Here is a 25,440-nt window from a genome sequence, read left to right on the forward strand (position 1 = left end):
TTAAAGGCGGCTACCTGAGCGCCTGTCATGTTCTCTATGTGCCACCCCTGCAAACATAGACCTGGGACCCCGATCTTCTGCGCACCATGCTGCTGCCGCCGGCCGTTCCTGCCTCTCACATCGCAGCGGGGGACACATGTGTGCCACAGCGGGTTTGGCAGCTGCGACAGTGCTGAGGTCTTATGGAATAAGATGAGCGGCATGAGCTTCCCCCCTCCACAGGCACGGGCATGAGACAGAGCTGGGCCCGGTGAGTATCTGACAAGAGCCGAGGGGGACGCGGGGTCCCGGGTCAGTATAGCATTACAGAGCAGCGTCGGCGGCAGGAGAGGGAAGAGAGAGGCTGAGAGCTGCACCGTCCGGGGGAGAAGGCTGGAGGTGGGGGAGGCGAGGAGGAGATCTGACAGGAGGTGGGTGGCTGTGAGGTGGGAGCCGTCAGGACACTCCCGGGCCGGCATCAGCAATGTGGGGGGTGAGCAAAAGGTCGGCCTGGCTGCAACTGGGAAGGGGGAGGGGGGCGGTAGCCTGCACATTACTCTGCCGCCCGAATCCAGCTGGAATAGTGCAATTACAACCCTCATCATCCCTGATAGCTGAAGTGTATTACATGACTACAGTTCCCATCATCCCTGATAGCTGAAGTGTGTTACATGACTACAGCCCCCATCATCCCTGATAGCTGAAGTGTGTTATATGCCTACATCCCCCATCATCCCTGATAGCTGAAGTGTATTACATGACTACAACCCCCATCATCCCTGATAGCTGAAGTGTGTGTTACATGACTACAACCCCCATCATCCCTGATAGCTGAAGTGTGTGTTACATGTATACAACCCCCATCATCCCTGATAGCTGAAGTGTGTGTTACATGTATACAACCCCCATCATCCCTGATAGCTGAAGTGTGTGTTACATGTATACAACCCCCATCATCCCTGATAGCTTAAGTGTGTGTTACATGACTACAGTTCCCATCATCCCCCTGATAGCTGAAGTGTTATTGTGCATATTATAAGATTATCACCTTCCTGATGACGCACGGTAAATGGTGCAAACGGAGAAACCACCAAATTCAGTACCACATAAAAACGTGCTACTAAATAAAACTACAGATTGCCCCACAGCCATGCAGGCTAAAAGATAAAAAAGTGTTAGGAGTGAGAATAGGGCAATTTTTTAAAGAACATTTATTTTAAATAAGGCAAACTTAGTTTTAAAATAATATGGTCAGTACGGGCGCATCTCTATTCTTGTGGGGTTTTTTAAATAAAATTTATTAAGTATCGAATTGGTATCGAGCATTGAAAAAAAAAAGTTGGTATTGGTATCGAACTCAAAATTCTGGTATCGTGACAACACTAGTACAGGGTGAGGTCTGATGTCACTGCTGCCTCTTGTATGTTTGCCTTTAAGCAGCACAGTGCCTGCACATACTGTATGTGACAAAAGGTACAGATCACATGTAACAGTCTTGCACAGGAAAGCCAGGAAGCCAGACATCGCTAAACACTGATCAGACACATTTCTACATTAACTATCCCGAAAAAGTTTGAGACTGACTGGCTAAGACGATGTGAGCTGAGACGGCATTTCTGATCGGGCACCAGTCATGAGGCGTCTGACATCTAGTCTCTGCACTGATAGCCTGTACACACAAGTAGAAGATACTTCCTCCACCGGAGACATGATTAGAGAGCTGGCAGGCAACAAAGACACTGACAGATGGATACTGGTATCAATGACGTATCTAGCTGTATGTGGGGACACCAGCCAATATCAGCATGAAACTTACTCTGTTTTTAGCTACACTGTCTTAAAGTGCAGGATCAGCCAGAAGTGTATACCTGTGCATATCAGCTGCCAGTATCCACATTAAATGTAACATTAGTCACTAGAGATGAGCTAACCTCGAGCATGCTCGAGTCGATCCGAACCCTATCATTCGGCATTTGTTTAGCGGGGATGCTGAAGTTGGATAAAGCCCTAAGGTGGTCTGGAAAACATGGATACAGCCAATGACTATATCCATGTTTTCCACATAGCCTTAGGGCTTTATCCAACTTCAGCAGCCACCGCTAATCAAATGCCGAACAATCGGGTTCGGATCGACTCGAGCATGCTCAAGGTTCACTCAACTCTATTAGTCACCCATCGTAAGCTTGGGCGGCAAACTATTGTCCTGTGGTAGCTGCAGATTGTAATACAGGAATAAGATGCATGTGACCGCATTGAAGCGCCTAGATGAGTAACTACGGGCTTTCCTTAGCCAACAACATGAGAAAAGTACAATTGTCTTCCTATTACAATGCTGTATTATCTAAGAGGAACAACCACCATGGCTGAAGGATCTCACCCAGCAATAAACCATCCAGCTGATTGAAACTTCACTATGGTCACACTTAGCCAGCAATGATGTTACATGGCACCCACTGAATTCAATAGGACAACTATAACCTACTGTAAGGGGAAATCCACTTTACCCCATCAGCCTTTAGTTCTACTACAAGGGAGATTCAAGTAGAGAACCTCTTCTATGACATCTATATACCGTAATAGAGCAGAAGGATATGATTTGCCCAGGATTAGGCCAGGTCCTTAAACAGAATGTTTTGTTAGAAAAAGACCTATTGTTTAAGTTTATTAAGTATTTATGTTAAAGAGTCACTGTCGTGAATTTTTTTTTTTCCCAGAAGTCAATATTCTGGCCGATTTTAAGAAACTTTGTAATTGGGTTTATTAGGCAAATATGCCATTATCTGCATTCAAAAAGCCTTTTCCCAGGTCCCCCCCTCTCCTTTCTGTCATCCACTGCTCATTATCAGGAAATCTCAATCAGACGCATCCTGTCTGTTCTATGAAGAGGGGAGGGGGGGAAAGAGACGGAGCAGAAATATCAGCAGCAGAAAACAGAACAAAGGATTCCTCAATGGGGGGGGGGGCTATTCAGAGGTCAGATAGGTCAGTGGTGACATCAGAGGAGAGAGAGGACAGAGGGTAATGTAGCTTTTAATTAACTCTTTGTTGTCCTGTTTTGGTTTCTCTTTTCCCTCTCTCGATAGGAGAACAATGAAGACAGGGGGAGAGCTTCAAACTGCTTTTTCATGATAAAAATAAATTTTTTGGCTAATAAACCCAATAACAATGTTACTTAAAATCGCTTGGACTATTGATTTCTGCAAAAAAGATTTTCACGACATCGACTCTTTAAACATATTTAAGAATTTTCGGTGATTTTTTTTTCCTATTTCCCATTTTATAATCTATATTATAAACAATTCTGAAATACTGTAGTTTCCCATTCTGGCCACTGTTCTATACAGATTTCCCAGCTGTGCCCTTCTTATTGCAGACAAGAGTATAGCGACAGGTGACACCAGTATATAGATAAAAAGAGGTACAGCAGCTGCTGATCACAACTCAGTTCCCCTTCTTGTAGAATTACCTATATAAAAGGTCACTGACCATGCCCAGAAGCTTCTCTCATTCATCTTAACGGGACATTGTTCTGTCTATTGGGACTTGCTGTAAAGCATCTCTCTAAACTATATTAAAGGGGTATTCTCATCTCAGCTAATATTGCTATACTTGTAGGGCTCGCCAAGTTAAATATTTTTGCAAACTTTCCTCCTTCTCCTGATATTCTGGCTCATTACCTCCAATTATTGACAGCTCATTGTCTAGGTTACCAACCACCACTCTGCTCTAAAAACAGTGGCCTGGCGGACAGACACAACACACACACATACACACACACCAGAGGGACCACTGTTTTTTAGAGCAGAGTGGTGGTCTGTAACCTAGACAAACTGTCAAAGAGAGAAAAAAAAGCAGCATATCAGGAGAAGGAGACAAGATTATACATTGAATGTAATTGCAAAAATATTTAACTTGGCGAGTCTGAACTATAGTACATCACGTCAGTACATGGCCCTGATCAGTTAAAAAAATAAAGAAATAATTTAGGTAATACATTACGGTTAAAGGGTACCTGTTACTATAGCCACTACCAGATCAGTGTGAGTTTCTCTCGTAATCCGGAAGTTCGGGTATCCATGACAACGAACCACACTTTGACAGGAATGTGCGCGACCTCTATTCTATATGGTTCACTATCATGGATACCTGAACTTCCGGTTTACGAGTAAAAGATACCCTTTAGGTAGTGGAAGTTTTCCGGTGGGAATTTTACTAACCATTTGCTAAAAAAAATAAATAAAAAAATTCACAAGCAGATTTACCTGCAGATTACACCCTTGCAGCATTGACTGTGAAATCTTCAATATAAATCCTCAACAAATCTGCTAAAGAATGCTCATAACCTGTCTGCACTATGGTAATAAGTTTGATTATAGAAACTGCCCTTAAAGGGACCCAATCACCGGAAAAACGCATATAGAGCTTTTGAAATGTGCTGTTAGAGCACACAGCACACTTGCCACACGTGTTTCCATAGCCTCCGTGCCTCCCCGTGTAAGCCGAAAAGTAACTTTATAAAACTGGCGCCCTGTATGCTAATTACCTGAGGTAGTCACCTGGGCGGTGTTCGGCTAGCAGGTAGTCACGGTCCCCTGGGCGTTCTACCGCTGTAATCACGCCCCTCTGGGCGTGATTCAAATGGCCGAGTAGCTGTGACATTCTGATGCCGGACGCCGCCGCACATGCGCAGTGCAGCCGATTCCATTCCGGCGGTACTGCGCCTGTGCAGAATAGCCTCGAATAGCCTGTTAGCCGGAGTTCGAGGCTATTCTGCACAGGCGCAGTCCAACCGGAATGGAAGCTGCTGCACTGCGCATGTGCGGCGGCGTCCGGCATCAGTACGTAAGCGCGCCCGGTGTGCTCCCGAGTGACGCCACAGCCACTCTGCCATTTGGATCACGCCCAGAGGGGCGTGATTACAGCGGAAGAACGCCCAGGGGACCGTGACTACCTGCTAGCCGAACACCGCCCAGGTGACTACCTCAGGTAATTAGCATACAGGGCGCCAGTTTTATAAAGTTACTTTGCGGCTTACACGGGGAAGGCACGGAGGCTATGGAAACACGTGTGGCAAGTGTGCTGTGTGCTCTAACAGCACATTTTAAAAGCTCTATATGCTTTTTTCCAGTGATTGGTTCCCTTTAAACCCTTCTATTCCAGGTAACCAGTCTATTTAATGCTCAAAGCTAGATTTGCAGCCATGCCATTCATACTCTCTGCTTGTAATAGGTTTTTCACCTAAAATTTGTTTTAAATGGCTTTAAAAGTAATAAACTCACCGGAGCGACTCATTGAAGCGTACTGTGGCTGCACAGTGGAACAATATATCAATGCAGTCTATTAACATGTCCTGATCTTCCTTGCTCAGGTCCAGCTCTGGTTGTGTCAGTTCACTGCTCACTGCAACAAGCTTCTCTGTACACTGCGGCTGCTCTTCTCTCACCCTGTCAAAGAGCTGAAAAAGGAAAAGATTGCCATTACTGACAGATTTCCAGCAATACGCTTAACATCTCAAAAACATATGTATAGAGTAAATAAGTATAAAGGGCAGTCAGTGGTCCAAAATGAGCAAAATAGCCAAATATCTGTTGGATCCAGATTGCCACACAGTTCCAGTACCAGATGGGGAGGATATCCTGATTGAGTAAGTGGCAATATGAACCTTCGCAGATCGCCAGTTACTGCATTAAAGTCTTAAATCCCTTAAGATACATATACACCAGATTAATGTCAGATGCCAAGGGAAAGAAGGATCAGGCATCCAGGGATTTCAATACACCCCATGTATTTGTTTGTAGGGTGGTGTCAGGCCATGGTTCTACCCTCTGCTAAACCCAGCATGCAAATGTTTAGCTGTCACCTGAACAAGCCATCTGAAGTGTATGAAGTGCAGAAGAAGGCAGGAAAAAGTTATAATGCTTGCAACCAATTATTCTGTAACTGGATTATTCTGGATACAAGAAATAAACAGTGTACAATGCCTCTTTCAGAATCCCTATCCCTTCCTGTTTGTGCAGGTTACCATGGCAGACAGGCATCTCTGCCAGGGGACTGTTCACTTTAGATCACATGGGAACCATTACTACCCTAACCAGTAGTGTTCATGTCATGCAACTAAGGAATATGCAATTTTATCATATCTACTGGTGAATGGAGGCAACACAGGGAAATGGCAACGCCCCAAAGCATAAGCTTTAAAGAGGTTCTTTTCTACATATGAATGGAATTTTAGGCAGCCATCACAGGCTAAATTTACTGTAAATGGGTTTACTGACCCGCCACCCCCCAAACACATTATACCATGACTTTAAGTGATATAAATATACCATTAACAAAAGACAAATTTGGTCAGCTCTCCTAACACAGCATTCACACTAAGCAAGAGCACGTTGCTATGGCTGAAATACATTTTTAGTGTTTTTGTGTATTAAGACATAACAGCGTAACCAAACATGACAGATCAAGGAGATTAGATAATAACTTGTCCTTCAAAGATCACAAGTTATTATGAAGACAACACAAAAACCCTAAAGGGATATTCCAGATACCATTTTTGTGCTAAATCACATAACTGGGCCTACATGATCCCCCTGTGACAACTTTTGGCTTCCAGCTGGTTGAGCGGCTGCTACTACAGAGACTGACCCAGGCGGGACATCGCTGCAGTCAGTAATTGGTCGAAGGGGCACTCAGTGCAAAGAAAATTCTCTCTCAGAAGTATCAGCTGAACTAGGAGTGAAAGTCATCACAGGGGTAGGAGAGTATGCATTGTTTTTTTTTTATTGGGGCCCAGACAAATTCTGGAATACCCCTTTTAGGTCAGACACATCGTAGTAATGTCACCATCTTACCTTACAGCTCATCATTTCAGCCACTCGTTCCTGAGGCTTCTGGCCAGCTTTGGGCCGCACAAGAACATAAACTGTCTTGATGCCCGGACAAGACCTTAGCAACTTCTCCAGAAGAACCTTCCCCATGAAGCCAGTGGCTCCCGTGATGAGGATGTTCTTCCCTCTGTAGAAGTCTGGAATGGATATCATGGTGAACCTGAAGTCCTGTAGGCAAGAAAAGAAATGAGGATTATCTATCCTTCTCTATGTATTTTAAGAGACAGTGATCAAAATCCACAATGACTCCAATGTTCCCTCCAAGTTGTGGCCAAGTGGATGTGACTTTTCAGGTTTCCACTGGAGTTAGACTTTAATACCAAAACATGACAAATGGCTATGGAAGCATACAATGTGGCATTTACTTTATATACTTATTAACAAGTCAGGCGGAGCAGGTCATCCTCACATGTACACACACTACAGTGAAGAATGCACTTGACAGTAAGAGGACTTTATGGAAAAGGCTCAAGAGATCCCTTCTATACATATACAACCCCCTCCATGCAGAAATACCATCTCCTCCAACCATTACCGACGTGCGTAGTGGTTACCTCCACCTTCAGCTATGGAATAAGTGAGGAAGTCAGGTAATGTTTGCTCTCTATTGCAGATGGAGCAGTGGAGGAAGATTTCTATGGCAGCATAAAGCAACCTACTGTACTGCAGAAATATTGCTTCATGGGTGCTGAAGAGGAAGAAAAAATGGACAGAGACATGGGAGAGAATTTTTTATGTACTTGTCGTTCTAAGCTGGTGCTATCCATCCCATGAGTCACCAGCACACAATGACTGCCTAAGCCAGTGCTGGATCACCCCCTCCTGCACTGTACAGCCATCCAAAATTACAGGTGGAAAACTGTTCACACTTTCCTATGAAAACATGAATCCTGCCATCATGCACACAAACATGAAACCTATTCCTCCAATGTCTGCCTCCAGCTGCTTATGTCACAGGAAAATGTGAAAAGCAGGAAATCCCTGATGACAGGGAGCTACGTTCCCTAGCCTATTTACAACTACTTTTATTCTCAAAATGAACAGCAGATACCTCACCTATAATGGCGTTGTGGATCACCATCATTGTGGTGGGAATTACAGAAAACCTCTGCCAAGTATATACCAGTATAAGGGTTTCCCTATAACTGAAACATAATTTGCCCACCCGATAGATAATAGGTGTTTCTCAGTGGTGGGCGTCACTCTACGACCCTCACTGTTACAACGGACCTGAGTGACTGCTGAAATGGAGAGGTGATTCAATCTCTATGGGACTTCCCATTCCACCGGACGATTATCGTTTGCATAATCGTTAACAATTAACGATCTCAAACGACTGCTATTGCGAAAGACCTGAAAACGTTCACTCATTTCCATGGAACGATAATCGTTACTTATGATCGTAATTGCGATCGTTTTTTCTTCGCTATTTATCCGCTATTGCGTTCGTATCTATTGCGAACGACCAAACGATGCCTTATTCAATGCGAACGATCTGCGAACGAGCAACGATAAAACTAGGTCCAGGTCTTAAGTGATCAACGATTTCTCGTTCGGTCGTTAATCGTTAACTGCATTTCAAACGAACGATTATCGTTTAGATTCGAACGATTTAACGATAATCTGAACGATAATCGTCTGGTGGAATAGGGCCCTATTATGCCCCTATTCCACGAGTCGTTTGAAGGAGCAAACGAGCGCTATTAGCGCTCGTTTGCTCCTCGTTCCCAGCTCGCTGCCGCCGCTATTCAACGCGGCGTCAGCGAGCGGGTGAGTGCGGGAGGGGCGGCGGGGAGCTGCTGGGGGGGCTGCCAGGGGGATTGCTGATCGTCCGGGCAGCCCATAGGATATAGCAGCGTCTGCTGCCGATGCTCCTATTCAACGGAGCGACGGCAGCAGATAGCTGCTGTATCAGTCGCTTGTTTTTCAACATGTTGAAAAACAAGCGACTGCAACGATCAGCCGACATGAACGATGTCGGCTGATCGTTGCACTCTATTCCACGGGACGAATATCGTTCGTAGCGGTCGATATCGGCCGAATACGAACGATATTACTCCTCTAAACGACCCGTGGAATAGGGCCTTTAGGGTGCCTTTACACACAGATTTATCTGACAGATTTTTGAAGCCAAAACCAGGGAAAGACTATAAACATGGGTACAGATCATAAAGGAAAGACTGAGGTCTATCCTCTTTTCAAATCCATTTCTGGCTTTGGCTTTACAAATCTGTCAGATATATCTGCGTGTGTAAACGCACCCTAATAAAGATAGTCCAAAACTATAAAAAAAAAAAAAAAAAAAAAAAAAAAACGGGGCATGTAGCTGACTGCCACTACATTCATGAAGGGGCACTTGGGATCCCCGATCTCATGATCATGGTGTTCCCTGCAGTTGGACTCCAACTGATCGGACACTTACTGTGAACAGGTGACAAGCTGCCCTTTTGGGGTTCATTCATCAAAATGGGCCAAGTGTGGTCACTAGTAGACTACATGCCATCTAATAAACAGAATGAAACAGTCAAGTACACGATCGATGCATCGATGAGGGCTTTGCAATTTGGCTCAAGATGGAGTACCCTCCCATGTCCATGTAAAAGGTTTAGGAGCAGACCCTCAACGATGAAAGATTTTAAAGGGGTATCCACAAGATATGCCATGCATATCTGATAGATGGACCCTATTTAGAGAACAAGGGTTCCCAACACAGTCCCAACTAGTGAGAGAGCGGGAGAGACAAGTGTGCAGCTCTCGCTGTACACTTCTATAGCGGTTGCAATTTTCCCTTGGAGAAAATCGATTGATAACCAGGGCTACTGCAGCTAGTTAACATAAGATAAGCATAGAAACCTTATCAGAGTAAACTACTAGCTATTGATTAGCACCATTCACTGTGTGCTGAACAAGAGGAGCAGAGTCATAAAACACTGATAAGTAAACGCTCCATAAAATACTCCACTGATAAATGGCTGGAGAGAGCTGTACATGGAAAGGAAGAGAAAGGAGTGCGATACACACTGGTACAGCCATCCTGCACCACTGCTCACTACATAGCCAAACCTTCCCCAGGGTGAGGGAACAAGGGCCACTTTGTTCTTCCAGCCTGCATGTACACAGTAGATCATGGCATATTCTGCAGGGAGCAATCTGCCAGCCATGTCTACTTTAGGTCAGACGTATACTTGCTTCTCTCATTAAAATGAAATTGAAAAGAAAAAATACCTAAAGAAATAGAAGGGAAAAAGGAGGATATAATGAGACTGTCCTTATATTTTACTGTTGAATATTTATTTCACACTTTATAGAGAGTAACAGAAAAGTATAGATATTCATAGACAAACAGGACACTTATTGCCAGTAGCAGATGTCCTTCTCCATAAGGTAAGCTTCTGACATCACAAACAGAGCAAGGTGTGTGTGTGTGTGGGGGGGGGGCCTGTTCTGACATCACAGCTGAGCTCCCAGCACAGGTAACCACTAGTGACATCACAGCCGACCTCCCAGCACAGGTAACCACTTGTGACATCACAGCCGACCTCCCAGCACAGGTAACCACTTGTGACATCACAGCCGACCTCCCAGCACAGGTAACCACTTGTGACATCACAGCCGACCTCCCAGCACAGGTAACCACTTGTGACATCACCGCCGACCTCGCAGCACAGGTAACCACTAGTGACATCACAGCTGAGCTCCCAGCACAGGTAACCACTAGTGACATCACAGCCGACCTCCCAGCACAGGTAACCACTTGTGACATCACCGCCGACCTCGCAGCACAGGTAACCACTAGTGACATCACAGCAGAGCTCCCAGCACAGGTAACCACTAGTGACATCACAGCCGACCTCCCAGCACAGGTAACCACTAGTGACATCACAGCTGACCTCCCACAAGATTTCAGTCAAGAATGTATTTTTCTGATCTCTCACATTCTGCTGGTAGATTGCAGGAACAGGATGGCTGGACCCTTATGGAAAGTTCCTTTATATATTACTCAGTTTTGATTGCACATAAAGCAAACTATGACAAGAATACATGTTATGGTGGAATTGCTGGGATTTTTTCATTCGCTATTTTTACCCTTCCTTTGAAGGTGGTTTCCTGGAGTTGAAAGCTGATGGCCTAGCCTTAGGATAGGTGATGCATGGGACATTGGTGAGGTGGATCCATACTGATCAGCTGGCTGAAGGAGCACTGCAGCCTCCCCACTGTTTACCAGGTTCAGCTTTGCATTGGTTGTGTCTGGTACTCTCAAGCAGCCCTATTCACTTTAATCTGCAGAGCCACAGTACCAGGCACAGACGCTATCTTAGCTAGGTCTTCGATATTTAAGTCCTGGAAAATTCCTTTAAAATGTGCAATTGCTTTCAATGCCAAGCATAAGTGTACTTATAAAATCTCTTCATTTTGCGTAGCTGGAGTAAATCAGAGTCCTGCTCCTTTAATACAATCACACAGGCGTGTATTCCCCCGGCACCTATTAGATGACTTCAGTCCTGGATAATGTGAGGCTCTAATTGATCAATCACATTAGGACAACTAAAACAAACAGCACTAGAGATCCACAAATGTGTTTGCATGATCCCAGCCAGACCGGAAAATCCATAACGGAAGCATAGACTGCAATGTTGCCTCTTTAACCACTCTTCTGCAGGCCCTGCATGCTCACAGCTAGCCTACTGGCCTAAACATTTTCCACATGACTATGGCCATATTATACCTCTAAAACCTATAGACGTCTAAGGACCTATGCTGTACAACCATATGCCTCAAGTTATACACAGAAACATGGGGCAGTTTTCTACAGCATGGAAGGGGAAACTCATGTCTGCACAGTCAAAGCTTCAGCCGCCCAGGAATGACAGGAATTATAGTTCTGCAACCCCTGGGGGCAGCAGGTTCCTCCACCCTGTTCTACAGCATGCCTACAAACTGTCATGAATCGTGAAATGGGTTTTGTAAAGTCTCATTCATGTCGGCTGTATCGTACTTTGATGCAAGTTTGCAGCTGAAAATACCCTAATACTGCCCAGTCTAGGCACTTTCCTTGGAATCCTGGCATTGAGTTCATGAACCAGGAAGCACAGAATGAGCCTACACCACCCAAGATATTAGTATTGAAAAGTAACACTAACAAGGATTAAAAATAAAACCATCATCAGTAAGCAGCGTGCAACCTACAGAGGCCTCCTGGAGTACAGAAGCTCTGTCCTCAGCTGACATACGCTCCCAACAGAATCAACTTTGCCCTTCAAAGAACAGATACATGTGCTATGTCCCTAAATGACTCATCAACTAAAAAGACCCAGTGGGTTCCACAAAAGGTTATATTTACCTGCTCTTCAGGGCAAATGCTCAACTTTATGCATCAAACTCTCAGCATTGAACGTTCAGAACAGTCTTTGCTTCTGGTCAGGTCAGCAGCTGTCCGGTCATAGCAAACACTGTCAATGGTCAATGGACCAGAGTGCTGGGACCCACCCAGTTAAGGCATGTTTCCTCTGACCTGACATTCCTTCAATTTGCTAGGATCCCAACAATGTTTAGCAAGAGTGATGCAACTCTTACGATGAAACAATAATTAGAGACAATGACTACTCCAACCGCTGATTGTTCCAAGGCTTCACAAGTCATTGTTCGTCCAGGGGCCAAGCCCTAGGCCACTTGGATATATTTCAGCGCTTTGTCCACTAAACTCAGACACCATAATAAAACCTTTTAAGGGACATGCACAGACTTTACATCAGTGTACGCCAAGTCATTCAGAGAAAGAATGTTGTGGCAGTGCTTTAATGAGGGTACTCTGACCATTTATTTATTTTTTTGTAGGGTTGGGGCACCATAGAACATAATAAATCCTATTCTCACCTACCACGCTCCCCCGAGGGTCCTCCCTTCACATCTTCAGGTCTCTTGTTGAACACTCAGACTACTACTTACAAGACTCGTCTCAGCAGTGATAGGTCACTCAGTGGCAATCAATGGGCGCAGCACTGTCCAGCTTCAGTCAGTTAGTGGCTGAGCGAGCTGTCACTGCTGAGACGAGTCTAAAATGTAGTAGTCAGAGGGTTCAGCGAAAGACCTTAAAGCCACTCTGTAACCACAATCTGCCCCCCCCCCCCAAACCATTTGTACCTTCAGATAGCTGCTTTTAATCCAAGATCTGTCCTACGGTCCGTTTGGCAGGTGATGCAGTTATTGTCCAAAAAAAATAAAAATTACAACCCCGTGCCCTACGGGAGTATCTGTGCCCTAACTTTGCACCACTCCCTCCGTCCGTTTCCCACCCTCTTTATCATTAGGAATGCCACTGGAACATTCTCTCCATGCTGATCATTGAACAGGTCCTTAACGATCCAGCCCATGTGCCGGGCTGCCACAGGTGGGGAATAGTAGGCAATCTGCCTGGAGCACCCCTAATGATGAGGAGGGTGGGAGGAGGGACGGAGGGGTTGTGCCAGCCTAATGCATACACAATGTAGGCCACTCCCGTAGAGCACGGGGCTGCCAGTTTAAAAGTAAATTATTAGCACAATAACTGCATCACCTGCCAAACGGAACGCAGGACAGATCTTGGATTAAAAGCAGCTATCTGAAGGTACAAGCAGTTTGGGGGGGGGGGGGGGGGGGTCAGATTGTGTGTACAAAGTCGCTTTAAGACGTGAAAAGATAACCCTGGAGCGGCATGGTTAAGTAAAAATAGGATGTTTATTACATCCTATGTAGCCCCAGTACTATTTAAAAATTAAATAAATGGCCGAGTACTCCTTTAAAATTATTCACCACAAAAAAGATAGATACAGTTGGTTCCTCTGCCATGAAAAAGCCCGTCCTTGCAACAAAAACTTTACTTGTACAGAAGGCAGGGAAATAAGGTAGCACTCTAACTGGTGGGTGTAGACAATAGCCCTACTGGTTCTAGTTCTGATAAATGACCTCCATAATGATTTCCTATTCCTTCATAGTTTTATATCACCCCAACACCACAAAGTCAGCAGAAATCTCCCAAATATGAGCAGAAGATACTACATTGCTTTCCACCTCAAGTGGCCCGAGGCAACTCCAAGAATATTTCATTCATACTAGTTAGGATTGTGGCATAAGACACTAGACACCCCAGTCGTACCTGGCTACCATCCACAGAAGAGTCACCATTGTGTGCTTATTATGTCTGGCAGCCAGATTTTGTCATCTCACCTTTTAGCAAATAGAAGGGGAACCTTTCTAGGTTTACGGGAACACGTTTGCCTTCTGCTACCGACGAAATTAATGCTGGTTTTAGGCACAGCTCCAAAAATTGTACAATATGTGATCAAACAGTGATCCTGAACAGGAAAAAGCTGCGTACAAACAGCACAAGCCCCAGATGTCTGTAAGGAGATCTCCTCCAGAGACGCGGTAAACCCGGACAACCCTGTACTACGATATAGTGGATTCACTGTCTACGATGGTTATACATCTTACATTCATTGTTATGTACTGCTGACACTGTAACAGGAATACCTTTGAGCGGGAGGAAACAGGAGATGTGCAAAGTGGTTGGATCAATATTACTTTATCATAGTGTAAATGTAGGATAATCACATGCATCTGGATTGTTGTACAACTAGTAAGAATACATACAGTCGTTTTATAAGTGACAATCCAGCCAAAAAAAACAGTGTGACAGGCCCGAGGGGGCGATACATGACTAATCCTCACGTGTCCTATGAATCCTTGTGTCATGCAGCCACCCCACACTCCTTACACGATAGCCTTTCTGCCTAGTGTTTCTTTACAGGGTTTGAATCCATAGAAATAAAGTGGTTGAAGAAAACATGAATGTGAGTGCTGAATTATGGTATCATTATAGGAAGAATTAAGGCGCTGTTCACAATGCAGTCATAGGCAGAGGTGTTTTGCTGGCACACAGAGAGGTAAGTAGTAGTTTGTTATTATAGCCCCCTCCCCAGCTGCCAGCTTTTTATTATATGGCCGGGTTTCTCCTTTAAGGCATTATTTGCGCCATTTGTAAAGGTTGTCCCAACTGGAGTGGAATTGCATCTTTTTATAGAAATTTGCACCATTTTGTGCAATTTTAAAAAAAAAAAAGTTGCTTTTTTTTTTTAAAAAAGAAATCAGACGTAACACTGAACACATACTTCGAAATAAAACTATTCCAAGAACAGATGTGAGTGAAGTTTAGAAAAGTCCAAAATTTTTGCACAATGAAGCGAAAATGTGCAACTTCTCTACGTCAAAACCGTATGAATGTTGCAAAAATGTGCAACTTCTCTACGTCAAAACCATATGTAAAACAATGATAAATTCACCCAATGGATAAGCCAAATATCCCAACTTTAAGAGATTGACAGCACACTGCTGCCTCTCTGCTCAGAGATAGGGAGAGCAGACAGGAAAGCAAAACATAGAAAGGCATCCAAGTTATCAGGGAGGGCAGATGACAGCAGAGAGAAAAGCACAGGGGATACTTAGCCTATGTGCAGCACTCAGAGGAGAGACATGATAGAACTTATGGCAGACTGCAAGGGGGGAAAGGAGGATATACACAGCAAATCAAAGTGTGGGGAGGGAGGAAACATCCAAGTTCTCATGAAGGGCAGATCACGCAGTGCAGATAGCAAGAAAAGCACAAGGGAAGTAAGGGTGAATCTCATAGGCAGAATGTGAGTGCAGAGACAGGAAAGAACTCATGGCAGAATGATCTGTTGTGTATTTCCTTCTCTCTCTTTCCTGTCTCTACTCTCACATACTGCGCCTATGTGATCCACCCTCACTTTGCTGGTGATTTGCCCTTCATAACTTGGATGCTTCTTTCCCCTACACACTCTGACCTGCTGTGTATATCCTTCTTTCTCCTCCTGCAGAGTGTGTATGGGATAGAAGCATCCAAATTATCATAAAGGGCAAATCACTTGCAAAGTGAGGGTGGATCACATAGGCAGTATTGTGGGAATAGAGAGAAAGGATAGAACATCTGCTGGGGGAAGGGGTCCCATACAGCTCAGCCTCTGTCTGGAAACACAAGGGGTAGAACATCCCTCAGACTGTATTAGGTCACATCAGTACAGGGATTAAGCTGTGCCTATACACGAGAGCTAGTTATGGCACCAGCATCCTAGACATACATCTACTGTAGCATGTACCATGTTCCCCAGAAAATATGACAGTTTCTTATATTGATTTCTGCTCCTAGCAGTAGATCTTATTTTTAGGGAATGTCTTATTGCTCCATGATCAATGGGTGTTGCGGCAGTAGGCATCTCCAGCTCACATGCACACAATGGTTCTCAGCAGTGGCTGCAGTGCAGGAACAGCAACAGGCCTCTCTAGCTCAGCTAAAAGGGACAACAGGTATTGCGGCGACGGCTGTTCTCCACAGCTCACATGCGCACAGCAATTGCTAAAGTGCAGGGACAGCGGTGGGCCTCTGCAGTTCACATGTGCTACCGTAATGATCCTCTGCACAGCGGCTGCAGGGACAGTGGTAAGACCTATAGTATCATCTGCTAACACTTATGTATGGCGTGGGGGGAGCTTTATAAATAACTGCGGTTAATTTTTTTTTTTTTTATTAAGGGAGGCCTTATATTTCTTAGATTGGAAAATATATCACTAGGTCAGGGATGGGGAAACTTTGGGTCTCCAGCTGCTGCAAAACTACAATTCCTATCATGCCTGGACAGCTAAAGAGGTGGAATAAGATAAGGAGGGAGATGACACCCTTGCCCATTGGCTATATCTGGTATTGCAGCTAAGCCCTTTTTACACAAATGCTGAAGATGCAATAGGCCATGGAAAAGGATGGTGCTGTTTTTGAAGCAAAAATGCCACCTCCCTTCTAATGTAAATCAACTTAAAATACAATGTCCAAGCGAGAACCGATCCCCCGAGAACAAACAAAACATTAGAATAATTGGTGATCACCCATTTACTCTCCAATTTATTGGCAAATCAATATCTTGATTGTTTATCAAGCTATCTGTCCAGCTGTGCAACCAATGGAATGGGATTCAATTATACTAAATGCCTGTGATGGATTATCATCTATGAGGAGGCTGCCGGCAAGCCAATTTATACAGAGTACACATATCTATCAATAACCAATTAGGAGGTGACCACCTTGCTGTCAGCCGCACGTGGTGACAGTCGCAGTGGGCACAGTTTGCCAAGTTCTCAAGTGAATGGGATTAAAAACAGAGGAGCACGAGTATGCCACACTTGTCTAGACGGCCATTTGCAGCTGCTTCATTGCTGGGTGGTGGTTAAACAAAAGAGGAGAAAAGCCGATAAGGAGATTTAAGGACTGGAGTTACAGGTTGGATGGGATTGTGTAATTCCTAGAAAGTGAGTGTAACAAGCTGAAATGCTGCGCGCGCCTATGTCTCCAGGTTACTATAGGCCATACCACAGACTGCAATAGTGAATGGGAGTTTCCAGAAAGTTTGCTTTCACCAGTAATACAAGTTCTCAGAGAGCAAAGCTTATAATGGCTTGTGACCCTGAAGAAGCTGCAATATCCTGAAGGTATAATAGTAACCAAACAAGTTTTTTTTTTTTGTTTTTTTTTTACATAGGCTACATTTACACGTCTGTATTGTGGTCCGCAATTGATGAACCTATTCATTGAACAATAGTGATCCTTGCCGCAGTTTAGAACCTGCACGCTTTTTTTTTTTTTGCAGCACAGATCACGACCCTGTAAGTACAGACACACGAATGGGGCTGTTCAAACTAATAGGCGCATAGTGCTGTCCGCAATTGCAGATACAACTAAAGACGTGTGAATGAGACCTTCGTCTGGGTCAATGTACTTCTCTTTTTACCCCTTAGTGACCAAACTAGAAAAACTTGTAGTGGTTATTGGTATCATTTTAAAAATGGGTCCACTCACGCATTATTATTTTTTTCTTCTTTTTACAGCATTCACCATGCAGAATAACTAATTATATAATTATAGAAATAGCAACACTAGATTTTTTTTATAATTTATGCATTCATTTATTTTACTACTCTCTGATGAGATGAGCATCCATAGAACATCTTAGGTTATGTTCACACTGAGTAAAATAGGCGGGACTTCTTTGAGCGGAGAGCCGCGACACAGACGGGCTATGACACACTGAGGCAGGCAAAATTCCGCCTATTTTACTCAGTGTGAACATACCCTTAAAGAAGTTTTCCTAGAACAGGGAAACCTGTCCTCTCAGTAATATGCATTGCCCAATGTATAACTAGGGGCCCTCTACATCATGCCATTCTGACATTATAATTGTCACATGGGAGTGTGTCCAATCAGGCTGACAATACAAGACTATTGTGACGTGTCATACTGACAAGAGGGGGGTGAGAACACCCAGATGTCAATTCATCTGTTTTGTATTTCTATTGATATGAATGCCCTACCCCAGCATGCATAGCACAAGCTACTGAGGGGACTGTGCTGTAGGGTTACTTTACTTACTAATCCCCCATGGCACAAGATGATCACTGGTTTAAAAGTAGCGTAGGCCGCAATTGTCCTTTATGAAAAGCACATCAAGGTGAAAGCCGCAAGCAAAGGAGGAATGTGACTTTTTTGGGTTTGTCAGCTACAGGCTACATACACGGATTAGCCATAACATTAAAACCTATTTGTTCCCGAAGCAGCTGTGCTGGAGATCCAGCAGTCAGAAGTGATTACTTCATCTGTTCCTAGAGAGGGGTCTACCCCAGAGCGGTCACAACCATACACCAAGCATAAAACACACTGTATCTGCTCTGACAGCAGGCGGTCACTTCTAGAGCAGATACGGAGAAAATAGCCACCAGGAATCGCATATCTGGCCTGGACGTCTGCATGGTAGGGGTAGTAGTCCTATATCTGCTGGAAAGCTGCAGGTTGAAATCTGCTGCAAAAGACGCTTTACATGAAGTGGGAGCGATCAGTTTTGCTCAGCTGTTTTACTACAATGTTCTGATAAAGGAAAGAATAGAGCATAGAAGCTGTGTAAACATTTTTGCAACCATATATTGCCCATTGTATCCGCCATAAAATAAACAAAGCAACTTTTCAAATAGTCTTGATTATTAAAATCCTGCCATATTGTGTATACAGCCCTTGTTGATTACAACCAAATCCTGTGATCCTGCCCTGTCACGCAATGCTCCGCTCCCTTTTCTTTTACTAACCTACAGACATGAGAGTAGGATGGGACTAGGCAGGTGTCTGTGTGTAGCGTGTAACCACGGAGACATAGGCCTGCACAGGAGCTGTATACACAACATGATACGCAGGTTTTATCAGTACTGTTTGAAAAGTTGCCTCACTTTACGGGAACTGGTGCAGTAAGAAAATAAAATGGTTGCAGAGATGTATCTACCCTTTACAGAGTTGACATGCTGGCAGCTGTCTTTTTATTGTCAGGATAAAGCAATCCATCGCCCGAGTCTGTACAAACACAGATAACAAGAGCCCTTGCCAAGGATTATGCTGTGAATATCAGGGGATGATACAACCAGAGACAAAAACATGGCAAAGTCAGCAAGAATTAAATTAATGTAGCATCTACAGCAAAGAGAGAATGACAGAGCAGCACAAATGTCTGAGAGCTCTGCCCTCCCAGGGCCACGCTGACCTGCTGCCAGAGCCCGGGGAACAGGAGGTTAAAGGGGCACCCCAAATATACATAATCAGGGAATGTGAGAAGACATCTCAAGTCATTTCACTAAAGAGCTACAAGCCCAGCATGGCACAGTATGCCACCAGAATAACTGCTATGGTGCCCACCACACAGCCATGTTCATGATCTTCGGGAATATGCTCCACATTTTATGCATTTCTGCTGCTCCACGTTCCCATGCAATAGAAACAGGTGTGAAATATGAAGCCTGTCACTTCTATGTTGCGGATAGGCCATCAATTTTTACAAACTAGAACCCTTTAGGTCCCAATGGGGGCCACAGGAGTATCTCCAGACACCTTGATGGTAAATACGCCCATATACAGTATTATATGGACGTTGCTCACTTTCATTCCTTTATGTACGGCCAGTGGGTGCTACAGCTGAAGCCCCACCACCTTTGTACTGTATAAGTTACGCGCTCTTGCGACACCTCGAGTTCTGGTCCATCATGACTTTGGCTACAACACAGTGAGACAGAGGAGTGGGCACCGTGTCAAGATAGACCGTCTGCTGCTTGGTCACTCTCCAACACCTCTATTGCAGGAAAAAGCTACTTGAGGCAACCTGAGTTTGTTCACAAGCCCAATAGTTGCCGCCACCCTGATGTGCTGCAAGGAAGCCACATCTGCAGATTTTAAGATGTTGCAGGTTAATGAATGAGGTCTCTTCTTATACTACAATACTACAAGTATTACTATGTACATTTCTTACACAGCTACAGGAAGCGACACACTGTCAGCGTGACAGCCGAATAAGGAAGGAGTGACTGCTGAATGCTGATATAAGACAGGACTTTCTCCTACAAAGGGTGGAGTATGGTATGTCAGACATCAGCCACAGGCTTCTACCAATCCCAGGCCGCCCAGTCAGTGGATCGGTCACATAAATGTGTGTTTTCAATATAAACCCAGTGATCCTGTACAGATCTGGAGCACAGCTACGCACAGTGATTATGAGTGTAACTGCTCACCAGACATAGACTTCAATTAATGTGGCTTCCAGAAATAGCACCACTCAAAACTGCACCGAATCTCACAGTTTAAGTGCATCAGGGTGCAATACCAAATGTAGCCTGTGAAATAGATTGGTGCTGTTTCTGGGAGGAAGAAAAAAAAAAAGCTGCAAAGCATACCTGTCACTACACCTGCCAGAAAGGTCACAAGCACTTTCGGCATTGGGTGGTTCTTTCTCACGCATACCCGAACTTCCAGATCATAAGAGAAATTCACCACTGATCGGCAGCAGATGTAGTGACAGGTATACTGAAGGGAAGCTGTCAGCTGTAATTCATGTACCAAACTGCTGTCACTGTTAGATCAATGAGGCACATGGTACCTTTCATTTATCAGTCTGTGCTTCCCAAAAAATGCTTTTATTGTGTGGTACAAAGTCAAAGATGTAACAGCACCACACGCCACCCTGCCATACTAGAGACTGCTTGGGACTCAGCTTCCAGGTGCCATTCAAACAGGGAGGTGGGAGAGAAAGGAGGTGTTACATCTTGCAGCTATTCAGGAGCACAGGAAAGCCTCTGACTCTTTCTACCAGAGAATAAAAGCACTTCTCTATACTGCGGCAGCAGTGTCAGATATATGAAAGGTACCATGTGTCTTCTTGACCTAACAGCTATCTTTCTGCAGTTTGGGACGTGCTTATAATTCACCACCTATACACACGATAACTTACAACATTGGGATAACACCTTTTAGGCTGCATTCACACGTTCAGTGTTTTTCCTGGTCCGTGATTGTGGTCTGCTAGCCACCCCTGTGACCCGTGCAAAACAGTCCGTTTTTCATCTGTTTTGCATCAGTGTTTGTTTTTTTCACGGATCTGTTTTAAAGCATTTTAAGTTACATTGATTACATCACATCTGTGTTTTTCACGGACGAACACGGATGTCACATCCGTGTACAGCCATGAAAAACACGGATCTCATTGATTTCTATGTAGAATCAGATCCGTGCTTCCGTTCAGAGTTATGACATTTCCTATTTTTAAACGGAACGGATTGAAGATCCGTGAAAACATTGAACATGTGAACAGCCCAATACAAAGCAATGGGCTATTAATTTGTCCCTGTGCACAGAGACAACTTCACGGAAGGTGTGAATAAAGCCTTAAGAATTTGGTAGGAACTGCCACAGAAATTTTAAGTAACAATTCCTCCATGTGGTGCAGTTTTCCTGACTCCGTCCAAGAGGAGTTGAATTCATGTTTCCAGAATAAAAAGCATATCTGCCCTCCTCCACCTAAACAGCACCACTCTTGTTCATGGGCCATGCCAGGTACTGCAACTTTACCTTATACACTAAAATGGGGCTTAGCAGTAATATCAGATACAGCCCAGGTCAAAACTGGAGAAAAAGAGCCTCCAAATGCCTAGAAAGAGGCCATGTCCCATGCGGAAAGCTGCTGGGACTTGTAGTTTTTCAACAGCTAGAGAGCCACTGGTAGGAAATCACACGGAGAACTGAATCCCAACACTCCAGCTTGACATCTCCAATCAATAAAAGTGAGTTTATGGCAGCCGTATAACGCAGTTTACCATAGCTCCAAGTAGGTCCATAAAATCATGTGAATACTTTATAATCCTCTGTAAGCACCAATACAAACACACCCCAAGGACAAACAGAAGGACCTGTCACATGAAAAAGACTCTCTGAAACCAACACAGGACTGTCAATGAGTCATACACGGCTGCTGTGACACTACAACTCCCAGCATGCTCATCTAGTACCTACACAACCGCTGGAGACTGACAGATTTCAGCCTTGATGTTACCTCAAAAGAAAAATAAAGCCAGGATATTGCAAAACCATATGCAAGAAACAAAGATGTTTCCACACCATTACTGTAACTTCAGGGTCAAGTATATCTGCTATAGAAGAGATACACGTGGCGGGGAGGTGAGCGGGAAACAAGACTCTGAAGGACAGAAGATGGATGGAGGAAGTGAAAGGAATGCTATGAAACTAGAAAGAGGGCGGGGCCAAGAACATGATTGACAGGAATGACAGGAGAAGAGTCCTGGAGGGACTGGCAGAGAGAAGGAGTGGTTCTGACCTACAAAGCTGGAAGTACCACATGCAGAATGACAAGTTAGGGACCTGCTACAATTCCACGTCTGTGGGAGGGCCTTTAGGACCCTGCAAGGAGACACATGAATAAAAGCCTCCCGATCCTGAGAGATAAGGGCGCGTGACAGGTGCCTGACAAATCTGCGGCAGAAAATGCTTCCATCCGGGTGCACAGTCCTGGCCATACGAGAGGTGCCAATACGGGCTTTGCTTTTTTTAATAAGAAAGTATAAAAGTAAAAGTATAAAAGCTATGTTTTTGCTCTACACAACATGAGCCACTGGGGGAAGAGGGGTACCCGAGGTTGAAAGCCCCTATCATATAAGCCATTAAATTATACCCCTCACTTAGAGCCATACAGTAGGTCTCAAGACTATTTGGGTGGATTTCTTTGGCTTCAGTATTTCAATCCCCTCTTCCCATTTATTAAAGAGGGTCTTCCCATATAATTATAGCTAGAACATCTCTTATGTAGGGTACCCCCCCAAGGGAACCTTACTGATGGCACCATGAGACACAGCTGCAGCTTAAGTGGTCTACACGCAAATGTGCAAGGAAAATATAGCGCTCTAACCACTTTAGTCTACCAATCTGTGAGGGTCCCAGAGATTAGTAGAAATGAGCGACCCTCAAGCACACCATAGACTGTATCCTTGTTTTCCAGGACTCCCTAGGGCTGCATCCAGCTTCTTCAGCCACTGGTAATCAAATGCGGCACATTCGAGTTTGGATGAATCCCAGCATGCTCGCTCATCTCTAAAGGTCAGCAATATCCTAGCAAAACTGGAAACCCTACATGCAAGCAGGCAGTCAGGGCCATGCACGATGAATACGATCATCACCTGTCTGATCTGGGGAGATAAGCGGCGCCATAGGTGACCAGCAATTCTTTAGCAGAACATTTTGCATCCACATTGGGGAGGGGGGCAAGTTGTTCTTATGGAGTTTGGTGCTTTTCTATAGTTGCAGTTTTTCAATTTGCCCCCATTGATTAAAGGGGTACACCATCACTTTATATCTGGTGGGGTCTGACCTCCACACTATAACCCCGTCATTCTCAGAATAGGTGGCAGTGCGGAGGTCAGACTGCTGGGGGCACTACTGTGCAGGGGAGCACTGGGGAGGGGACCCCTGCTACACCTGTAGGGCACTCCCTTAGCTCTCATGATCAGTGGGGGTCCCAGAGGTCAGACACCTTGATCATTGGCAATCATATGACATGGTAATATTCATCTAAGATAGAGTCAGGTAGTCTTCCTCATGACCACAGGGTGACTACATAGGAGCAGATATACTGCCAAGACCTCTGGGCACAACCATTACAAGCCAGAGGTGGCATCTAAGGGAGATACTGAGGTGTCACTGTGGATGGAGCTGCCCTTTAAGGGGTCACCCCCACAGCTGGGGGCAGGGAAGGAGTAAGAAGTAAAGTAGGGTGTGGACAAGACAGGCAAGAAAGTCTTGAAGAGAGGGAGGAGAAGTGACCCCTGGGGAAGGCTGACGGTAACATGGGGGCATGAGGTGTGCCAGGCCGGATGGAGCCCGCTGTCTGCACGGTGGGTGAGAAGACATGACAGAGGGCACTGACCCCAGGGCTCTATGATGTCACCCGAGCGGCTCCCGCCCAGCCATGCCTGCCCCAGTCCCCACACTCCCGACCACCACGCACCTCAGCACCGGCGGCAGCAGCACTCGCTCTTCTCGCTTCTCCCTAACTGACACACTAGCTATCAGGCCGCGCTGCCCTTCCCCTCCCTCAACCGGCAACCACGCCTATCCCTAACACGATTGGCTGAATGCTACGTACGTCACGGAACAGGCAAGTAAACCCCGCCCTGTGATTGGATGCGCTTCTAGTAACTGAAGGAGGGGACCCCACCCAACCGTCACCGGGGGACCGGGTGGGAGACTGAGCTGAGGATGACGGGTAAAGGGCGGATAGTGAGGAATGAAGAAGCAGCACGGAGGCGAAGAGCTGAGGGGATGACTAACTACAAGGGTTAATGCCAAAGGAGAGAAGAGAGAGGCTGTGGGAAAGTAAAGGATCATGGGACGGTTGCCTTAGTAACCATTAATGCGCATCAGGAGCAATCACAGAGCAGGATCAGTATAGCGTCAGTGATGAGTGTAACGCAAGAAGGCGCCTGTGGGTGATATGAGGCTGTGCTGCTGGGGAGACGAGAAGGATGCCGGGAAGCGCTGATGTCACCGAGCAACGCGGGGGATTCTGGGAAATACCAACATGTGGTTATGATAGGAGAACTGAAAGCTGTGAGCTGTGTAGTGTGGGGTGAGGAACAGGTGTGTCTTATAGCCAGGACCTGCCCAGGGGGCACAATGCCGGCCTATGGGGGCCCAACACATGGGAGTGTAGGTGCAGATAGTGCCCCCAAATATCATGGTACCCCCAGGAATACAGGGCTGTTAACCCTATGATAGCCACAGCACCCCAGTTATAAGATATATCACCCCCGTAATAAGATATATCACCCCCATAATGACAGCCACAGCACACCCCGTAATAAGATATATCACCCCCATAATGACAGCCACAGCACACCCCGTAATAAGATATATCACCCCCATAATGACAGCCACAGCACACCCCGTAATAAGATATATCACCCCCATAATGACAGCCACAGCACACCCCGTAATAAGATATATCACCCCCATAATGACAGCCACAGCACGCCCCGTAATAAGATATATCACCCCCATAATGACAGCCACAGCACACCCCGTAATAAGATATATCACCCCCGTAATAAGATATATCACCCCCATAATGACAGCCACAGCACACCCTGTAATAAGATATAT

The 25,440-nt window shown here is 45.1% G+C and overlaps 1 protein-coding gene across 2 annotated transcripts in view; it reads right to left on the reverse strand.

Moving 5' to 3' along the window:
* FAR1 (fatty acyl-CoA reductase 1) overlaps positions 1-24,392 on the reverse strand; it is a 52,941-nt gene extending 28,549 nt beyond the window's left edge. For both annotated transcript variants that reach the window (XM_069965814.1, XM_069965813.1), the window contains exons 1-3: positions 24,287-24,392; positions 6,831-7,034; positions 5,259-5,434 (exon numbers count right to left, since the gene is read on the reverse strand). In XM_069965814.1, the coding sequence (XP_069821915.1) occupies positions 5,259-5,434; positions 6,831-7,019 (365 nt within the window). In that variant the 5' untranslated portion in view covers positions 7,020-7,034; positions 24,287-24,392. The remainder of the gene's footprint in view (positions 1-5,258; positions 5,435-6,830; positions 7,035-24,286) is intronic.
* Between the last annotated feature and the right edge of the window lie 1,048 nt (positions 24,393-25,440).

The sequence above is a fragment of the Dendropsophus ebraccatus genome, chromosome 4, assembly GCF_027789765.1.
Source record: "Dendropsophus ebraccatus isolate aDenEbr1 chromosome 4, aDenEbr1.pat, whole genome shotgun sequence".
Classification (NCBI taxonomy): domain Eukaryota; kingdom Metazoa; phylum Chordata; class Amphibia; order Anura; family Hylidae; genus Dendropsophus; species Dendropsophus ebraccatus.